At 39.1% G+C, this 9,283-nt stretch overlaps 2 protein-coding genes across 2 annotated transcripts; one reads left to right on the top strand and one right to left on the bottom strand.

Moving 5' to 3' along the window:
* Positions 1-1,384: 1,384 nt before the first annotated feature.
* LOC147501200 (uncharacterized) lies at positions 1,385-5,657 on the top strand. The gene is made up of 4 exons (XM_086603752.1): positions 1,385-1,634; positions 1,752-1,840; positions 3,036-5,015; positions 5,118-5,657. The coding sequence occupies exons 1-4, from the start codon at positions 1,385-1,387 to the stop codon at positions 5,655-5,657; spliced, it is 2,859 nt and encodes a 952-aa protein (XP_086459878.1).
* A 424-nt stretch (positions 5,658-6,081) lies between these two features.
* On the bottom strand, positions 6,082-8,761 carry LOC147501199 (uncharacterized). Its single transcript, XM_086606229.1, has 2 exons — positions 7,412-8,761; positions 6,082-7,293 (listed from the first exon to the last, which is right to left on the bottom strand). The coding sequence occupies exons 1-2, from the start codon at positions 8,656-8,658 to the stop codon at positions 6,099-6,101; spliced, it is 2,442 nt and encodes an 813-aa protein (XP_086462355.1). The 5' UTR covers positions 8,659-8,761; the 3' UTR covers positions 6,082-6,098.
* Between the last annotated feature and the right edge of the window lie 522 nt (positions 8,762-9,283).

Raw genomic sequence — 9,283 nt, 5'->3', positions numbered from 1 at the left:
TGTGTCTTTGTTGGGTATGGCTCAACTCAGAAGGGTTATAAGTGTTATCATCCATCTTCTAAAAAAAAATTTGTCTCAATGGATGTCATTTTCCATGAACACGACCTTTTTTATACGGAGATCACTGATTCTTCACTTCAGGGGGAGAATAGAAATGAAACACAGAATCATGATGATATAACGATCTTTGATTTATTGATACCACAATCACCTAGTGATAAAAACTCAATAGAAGAAGTTGATGGAACCTCCACTGAGTGCTCAAGTGAAGGATGTGAAGATCAAATCCATGATAGTACATTACCTCCTACAACGGATCCACTAATCCAATCTTCTCCAAAAAACCTATTAGAGGTATCGCCCAACTCTATTATTGTTGATTCCAATACTCATAATGTTGGTGATTCTAATATTCATGATGCTAATCTACCTAGTCTTAATTCTTAACTAGTTCAATATCATCTTCCACCTCATTCTAACCATGGCCAACCACCAATTCAATATGAACCTGATCCTAAAGCTAAAGTGAAATATCCCATAAGCAACCATGTGTCATCTCACAAGTTGTCTAAGTCATATGCATCTTATGTATTCCAGTTATCATCTGTCTCTATTCCTAGTAAAATGCAGGAAGCTTTAGCAGATTCTAGATGGACCAAAGCTATGGCGTAAGAAATGGCAAAGATTGAAAAAGAATGCCACTTGGGAACTTGTAATCTTACCAAAGGGAAAGAAGACAATGGGGTGCAGATGGGTATTTACAGTCAAGCTCAAAGCAGATGGGGCTATTGAGAGATACAAAGCTCACCGGTCACAGAAAGGGTATACACAATCTTATGGTGTTGATTATTAAGAAACTTTTGCACCGGTTGCTAAACTCAATACTGTGAGAGTACTTTTGTCATTAGCAACTAATAAAGATTGGCCTATTCTTCAATTTGATGTTAAAAATGCTTTCTTGCATGGAGATCTTACTGAAGAAGTATATATGGATCCTCCCCCAGGTATACCAGAATACTCAAATACAACAATGGTTTATAAACTAAAGAAGGCATTGTATGGGTTAAAATAGTCCCCAAGAGTTTGGTTTGGCAGGTTCACCAAGTCTATGAAGAAGTTCGGCTACAAACAAAGCAACTCGGATCACACTTTGTTTTTAAAACACAGAAGAGGTAAAATCACTGTTTTGATTATCTATGTTGATGATATGGTGGTGACAGGTGATGATCATGAAGAGATTTCTAGCTTATAACAGTATCTGGCTTCTGAATTTGAAATGAAACGGCTCAAAAACCTTAAATATTTCCTTGGGATTGAGGTAGCCCAATCAAAGAATGGTATTTTCTTATCCCAGCGGAAATATATTCTTGATTTATTATCTGAGATGGGAATGCTCGGATGTAAGCCAGTTGATACTCCCATTGAGCAGAACCACAAGTTGTTTCTGTGTTTGAATGCAACTCTAATCGATAAGGGGAGATATCAAAAGATTGTAGGGAAACTGATCTATTTATCGCATACCAGGCCAGATATTGTGTATGCAGTTAGTGTCGTGAGTCAATTCATGCATAAGCCACGTAAACCTCATATGGATGTTGTAGAGCGCATATTGAGAAATTTGAAATCTGCTCTGGGTAAAGGCTTATTGTTCTCGAAACATGATCACCTAAAAGTAGAAGGCTACACTGATGCAGATTAGGTGTTCAAATTGACAAATGTAAGGTCTACCTCAGGATACTTCACTTTTTTAGGTGGAAACCTTGTGACTTGGAGGAGTAAAAAACAGCCAGTAGTATCAAGATCAAGTGCTGAAACTGAATATAGAGGTATGACATATGGGGTATGTGAGTTGTTGTGGTTGAGAAACTTGTTGACGGACTTGGGTGTTAAACCAAAAGTGAAAATAAATTTGTATTGTGACAATACGTCAGCTATAGGGATAGCTCATAATCCTATTCAACATGATCGGACGAAGCATGTGGAGATTGATAGATATTTTATCAAAGAGAAACTTGAAGCTGGAATTATTACTTTTCCATTTGTAAAGTCTGAAGACCAACTAACAGATGTCCTTACTAAAGCAGTGGCTAGCAAGGTGTTTATTGACTCTCTTGTCAAGTTAGGCATGTGTGATATCCACGCACCAACTTGAGGGAGGGTGTTAGAATATTTGTTACCTTAGTTAGGATTAGCAAGTATCTTGTAATCTTAGTAAGAGTATTATCTTCTCATAGATATGTGGATCTAGGAGATCTTCTGTATTCTTGTATATATACCTACTGTTTTATATCAATAAAATTATCAGAAATATTCAGTAAAACATCTTTGACAAAATTAGTCAAAGGTACCTTTGTTATATTTGCTATAGAAAATAAATCTGCATTCCGAAGATCAGCATCCGACAAATCGTTTTCTAAACATCAAATAAACAAGTGGTGCAAATACATGCACTTGTCAAATTAATCAACAGAGCGGATATAGCATAAAGAAATACTATAACAGAAAGCTAGAGTTTGTGCCTGATGTTTTCTTCCTTGGTAACAAATTTGATGAAGACAGGATATATATTTTGAATGCAAATGGCGTCATGACCATATAGTTGCATCCACAACTGACTTATGAAGTGATAGATACATGATTTGGTCCGACAATTAGTTCATCCAAACAATCAACTATAGTTCGATCAATTACACTCAATAATGTAAATATGTGATGGCCAACTAATGATTTATTCACACCTTAAGAATGAGATGAATATGGATATGGAAATAACTTACACCACCAACACTCGTTACACTTGCACCACATCCCCATCCCAGCAACAACCAGAATTAAGGTTGCACTTGCACCAATACCCTACCCTCAACAACCCAACAGAAAATGAAAAATATAAAAAGAGTGGGTGGGAGGGGAGATTCCCAACCAGACTTAAGTGCGTGCAATGCTAAGGCATTTCCTTGTCTAAAACTAAAATATTTGAACTTTCCATATGAAACAATTCCAAGAGATAAATTATCTGGGGTCACGGGTAACAGAAAGCCGAGCAACAGCAACAGCAATATTTTAATGAGATTTTCACTTCTGATCAACCTGAAAGGGATGATCAGATTCTGGACCTGTTCCAAAGCATTGTTAGTGATAGGGAGAATGCCATTCTCACTAGTATCCCTGATAAGGAGACTATCTGGAGGGTGGTTAACAAAATGGGGAGCCTGAAGTCCCCAGGACCTGATGGGTTCCAAGGAGTGTTTTATAAGAAGTGTTGGGACATTGTTGGGTCTGCTGTGGTGGCTTTTGTGCAGGATTTCTTTACTTTTGGGTTCCTCAATCCTAAAATTAATGAGACTTACATTGCCTTGATCCCCAAGGTTGAGAATCCTGACCATGCCTCTAAGTTTAGGCCCATCAGTTTATGCAACTTTGGGTACAAAATTGTCTCCAAGATTCTTGCCAATAGACTGAAAGGTTTTATGAATAGGATTGTGTCCCCTTTCCAGGGGGCTTTCATTAAAGGCAGAAGTATTGGAGACAATGTGGGTCTTGCCTGTGAAGTGTTCCATAACATGAAAAATATGAAAAACAAAAATGAGGGCTGGTGTGCCCTCAAGATGGATATGGCCAAGGCCTATGACAGGGTTGAATGGAATTTTGTGGATAATATTTTTGAAAAACTTGGCTTTAATAATAAGTGGAGAAGCATGATTCAACAATGCCTCTCCACTGTGTCGTTCCAAGTTATGCTTAATGGCTCCCCGTTAGAGGAGATTATCCCGGAGAGAGGGCTGAGACAAGGGGATCCTCTATCCCCTTATTTATTCATTTTGGTCTCTGAAGCCCTCTCTCGGATGATTGCAAGAGCTGAACAGAATGATGAGATGCATGGGATAAAAATTAGGAGAAATTCTCCTGCTCTTACCCATCTGCTCTATGCTGATGACTTAATATTATTCATTCGAGCAAATCTTGCCGAGAGTGGGCATCTTAAGAAGATTCTTGATGACTACTGCAATGCCTCTGGGCAAAAAATAAACTTTGACAAATCAAGTGTGTTTTTTAGCAGAAATGTCAAATATAGGCAAAAAATAAAGCTCAAAAGATTTTGGAGAATGAGAAATTTTGATCCAAAAGAAAAGTACTTAGGGGTTCCTATCATGCTATCTAGAAAAAAGGCTGAGGACTTTGACTTTTTGGTGGATAGAATCCACAGAAAAGTCAAAGGCTGGAAGGCCAAGGTTCTGTCCCAAGCCGGGAGAACCACTCTCATTCAAGCTGTCATCCAAGCAACCCCCCTATATGTCATGTCTACTTATTTGCTACCTATCTCCACATGCAATAAGATAGACAAGGCATGTAGGGACTTCTGGTGGAATGGGACAGAGAAATCAAACTGTGTTCACACCATTGGGTGGAAACACATCTGCAAGACCAAGGCTGAAGGAGGCCTGGGCCTAAGAAAGGCTAGAGATATGAATGAGGCTATGTTGGCTAAGCTCCCCTGGAAGGCAGCCACTGACATCCACTCTTTGTGGACAAAAATTATGTTTAGCATATATGGGAAGAAGTGGATTGGTGATGTGGACAAACCACCTGATCAAGCTTCCTACTTCTGGAAAGGGGTCCACAAGATCTTTAATTCCATAAGTGGGGGGCTGATGTGGAGGATAGGGAAGGGTACCACTATCTCTATTCTGAAAGACCCTTGGATCAGATGCCTAAATAAGCCAGTGACTTTGGAAGAGTTAGGAGTGGTGGATAACACTCTCCATAATCTTCATGTTTCTGACCTTTTCTTGTCAGATGGCAGTGACTGGGATCCAAATAAGATTAAACAACATTTTCATCCCTTCATCTGTCAGAGAATTCTAGAGGTTATAGTTAGACCAGCCTCTGACTCTGCAGACACGATGATATGGGCTATGGAAAAGTTTGGTAGACTATCTGTCAAGTCTGCTTATCAATACCTGATATCTAAGAAACCTGAGCTAGGTCAAAGCTCAAGTGGGAATTTCAAAGCTGTAAAACAGATTTGGGCAGCTCCTTTGCCTTCTTACATGCATTTTCATCCGAAATCAGATATGTATGCTCACTTCTATGGGTGATAGGTTTGGGCGTAAAAGAATTTAACAGGAGATTTCTCTTGCCCTTTCTGCTATAAAGAATTGGAGACTGCTGAGCATTTGTTCTTCACTTGTGACTGGGCTAGAGCTGTCTGGTTTAGCTCTCAAATGGGGATGAGAATCCAAAGTCACCAGCAACAACCAAGCTTGAGAGAAAGGATGGACTTGTATCTGGATTGGTGCACCAACAAGGATAGTGAGCTGTGTCTGGCAGGGGTTCATATTATGCATCTGCTGCACCAGCTGTGGAGAGCTAGGAATGAAGCAAAATTTGAGAAGAGGAAAGCTAATAGGGAGCGCATCATTAGACAGAGTAAAGGGTTGGCAGAAAAATGCTATGATGCATACAGAGAAGCTTCCCCTATCCTTTCTAACTCTATTCATAATGATTTGGATAACATAGATAGCATGTTTCCTGTAATCCCAAATGAAAGCATTGTGATAAGATTTGATGCCTCTTTTGTCAGGAACACAGGATGGGCTGGAGCTGGAGCTATTGCAAGCAACAGTGAGGGAGACATTGTGGGAGCCGGCAAATGAGATTCTGTGGCCTCGTGATGTCAAGAGGCGGAATGGGGAGGCAAATGGGTTGCTTTGGTTTCCGGGCGGCTACATACAAAACAGAGCAGCACTTTCTGATCGAAGGAGATAACTCAGCTGTGATAAAAGCTCTCCAGGGATCACCTTGTCAATGGTCCTTGGAAGCTTTGAAGTCGGCTATTAACTTGGTTGTTTTGGGGTTTAGTACTTGTAGTTTTAAATGGATTAGCAGAAGTTTAAATGGGGATGCAGACACACTAGCTGGGTGGGCTAACCATCAGCTAGGTAGTGCTGATCTTCCGAAGTGTATGTCTGACTTATCTTTGTGTCCAGTTTTTCTTTAAGATAGCTATATATAATATGGGTATCTTTGCATCGAAAAAAAAAAAAAAAAAAAAAGCAACAGCAAATTGAACCCAACAAAGAAATGATACAAGTAGACTACTTCCGTGATAATCTAGAAACATTCTTGGGTGAAAAGAGACTGCCCACTTGGAATATCGTGAAAAAAATGAAATGGCTTTCCACCACAATAGGCCTACAAGTTTCTTTCTTGACGTCATAATAACTCAGATTTGTCGGTCCGCAGCACACGAGAAATTCACCGTTCCTTAATTTTGAAACAGTATAAGTATCAGAACAAGACAAATATGCTGTTACTTCTGGGTCGAAAAAGTACTCCTTCGCCCAATAACCCTGCTCTCCGTAGTCTTTCATCACCCATATCTCGAAGTAATTGTCACCTAATTTTCTAAAAAAACAGAGGCGCTCTTCTATCACTCCCAAAGAGCTTTTTATATCCGTGCTGACTAATGGGGGAGGTTCGATTTGATGGACTTCCTCTGCAGCCATATCAAAAGCAACAATGGTCAAAGGTACACCATCTCCAGATGAGATCCAGTGAAGATGATTACTCACAAGCATGCCAAATGGATGCCTAAAGGTCTCATATGGAACACCATAATTTATCCTTCTCCACCTGCTTGAACCCAAAGTATAGACTTCACCCTCATCTTGGTCATAGTGGAAACGGATGACTTTGTACTCATTAGTGGTAGAATCAAAGCCAAAAGCAGACACTTCAACATGGAACAGTTCACGAGCCCTCGGGAGCCTAATGTGCTCCCCAGTAATAGGATTGCAGATGTAGTAAAACACGGGATAAGAACACTTATACTGATCTTCCGAAAAGCAAAGTAATCCATTGACAGAACCAATTACTTGTAGAGTCTTTTCAAATTCCGGTTCCTTAAGAAATTCAAGAGAGTGGACTGGTGCTGAAGTTTCAAGATTATCAAAGACTTGATGATCAATGAACCAAAAACCACTCATGCCATCACAAAGGACAACACAGGGAGAACAACAATTTTGCATTGCCCATCGGTAATGAAATTCAGCGAAATGAGGGTGTCCGATTAAATCGTACCAGGTTTTGCATACCATTCTGCATTGAGAGGACAGGGATTTTACTGGTATTTGACATAGGATGTTGACTATGATATCACCTGGAAGCTTTGAGAATAGTTCCCCACTCATCTCCTGCAAAACCCGTAGGTCTATTTCTTCTCCTTCTTCATCCTTTAGACTTTCTTTTTCTTCTTCTTCTTCTTCTTGATCACTTATTTGTGTTTGGGTGCTGTAGAGGTTAAGGAAGAATAAACTGTAAGTAATGTTGCAATTTATGAGCATCATGCAATCAGAGTTCATGAAGAGAAAATGCACAGAAAGTAAAAGAAAGAAAGACAATGTGTTACCTGCTTGCTAGTCTACCAATATTCTTGGGTGAAAAGAGGCTGCCAAGTAGGAAAACATGCGGAAGATCATATTCACAATCGTCATGGTGAAGACCATATTTACAATCGTAAGTAATGGGCAACAAGACAGGCTGACAAGTTTGTTGCTTGGCGTCATAATAACCAAAATCTTTTGGTCCGTACTTGACGAGAAATTCACCATTCTTCAATTTGAACACATTTTGACCACACATATAGTTATGAAGAGTACAATTCAGCACCTGCGCATTAAATTTGTATTCCTTAGCCCAAGAACCCTGCACACCATAATCTTTCATCACCCACATTTCGAACTCATCGAATTCTTTCATATCAATAAAACAGAGTAGTTCTTCTATCACTCGCAAAGCGCCTTTAAGGCGGCCTTGTTCTTGCTGGAAAGGAGGAGATTCAAATTCACAGAATTTCTCCGAAGCCACATTGAAAGCAAAGATAGATAAGGGCCCATCCTGTTTAGACGAAATCCAGTGAAGATTTCCATTCACAAGCACGCTAAATGGCTGTGTTTTATAAATTTTAGGAACATGGTCTTCTACCCTTCTCCACCTAGTCGTGCCCAAAGTAAAAATCTCGGCACCGCGATGGTCATCACGAATGCGAATAACTTTGTACTCATTAGCAGCCGAATCAAAGCCAAGTGCTGCAAAATCAATATCAGTAAATATACAAGTATCTTCCGGGAGCTGGAAGTGCTCACCAGTGATAGGATTGTAGATGATGTACTTCCTTGGCAAGTAACTACGATGGTGATGTTCCCCAAAACAGACTAGTCCATTAACAACACCTATAATTTGAAGATCGCTAAATCCAAATTCAACTAAGGGATAAGTTTCGACATCGCTGCTGACTACTGATGTTTTAAGATTATCAAAAACTTGATGATCGATCAATCGTAATTCACTATCATCGCAGGGATCGAGAAAGAACCCAAGACATGGGGAGCAGCGGTTCTGAATTGCCATTTGATAATGAATTTGTGCGAAACGAGGGTGATGGATGAAACGGTACCATGTTTTGCAAACCCATCTGCATTGAGAGAGGGATTTGAGAGGTAAACTGGAGAAGATGTTGTCAAGGATTATATCACTTGGAAGCTTTGAGAAAAACTCTCCACTATTTTCCCGCAATTCTCGTAACAGGTCGTCCAAGTTTAATAATTCTTCTTCTACATCATCATCATCATCGTGTTGGACTTTTGTTATTTTCATGGTACAAAAAATTCTTCACTAGTATGGCGGAGAGAAATGAAAGAATATGTGGGTTTGTTGTCAAAATATTTAAATAGGAAGATGTTGATACTTTTGGTATTTTTTTCTCCCCAATTTAAACCCTATTATTAAAGGAAAAGATTTCTTGGCACTGTGTTTCATTTTTATTATTTTACATTAAAGTTTCTAATTCTACCTCAATTAACTTTTAGTCAAAATTGAACCCAAAGAGAGCAGTGCGACTCGGACATGGCTTAATCGACCTATTGCGAATTTGCGACTCACTACTTTGATAATACACGGGATCTGTCTCAATGTTGCTCTATTTTTATTTTTTTTTTGCTAAAGCTCAATGTTGCTCTATGATTTTATTATTTAGTAGGTCTGTCCGTCTGTGTAAAATTATTGAACGAAACAAATTTCCGTATCCCTATAGCATACTTTCACATATTTTTTCCCTTTGTGCTGGTAAGTTTCTTATAAGTTTCAGATCCAATCGAACCAAAATGATTTTCATTTATGAAACCAATCAATCTGCTTTGATTTCTTTCCCTTTTTTCTTTATATCTTTTTGTTTGTGGATCAATCAACTTAACTTTTGTAATCTTTTTCCATCTATTTTTCT

Source organism: Coptis chinensis, chromosome 4 (assembly GCF_015680905.1).
Source record: "Coptis chinensis isolate HL-2020 chromosome 4, ASM1568090v1, whole genome shotgun sequence".
In the NCBI taxonomy this organism is placed as follows: domain Eukaryota; kingdom Viridiplantae; phylum Streptophyta; class Magnoliopsida; order Ranunculales; family Ranunculaceae; genus Coptis; species Coptis chinensis.
Note: the sequence above shows the minus strand (reverse complement) of the source record. Positions and strands in the feature narration are given on the sequence as shown.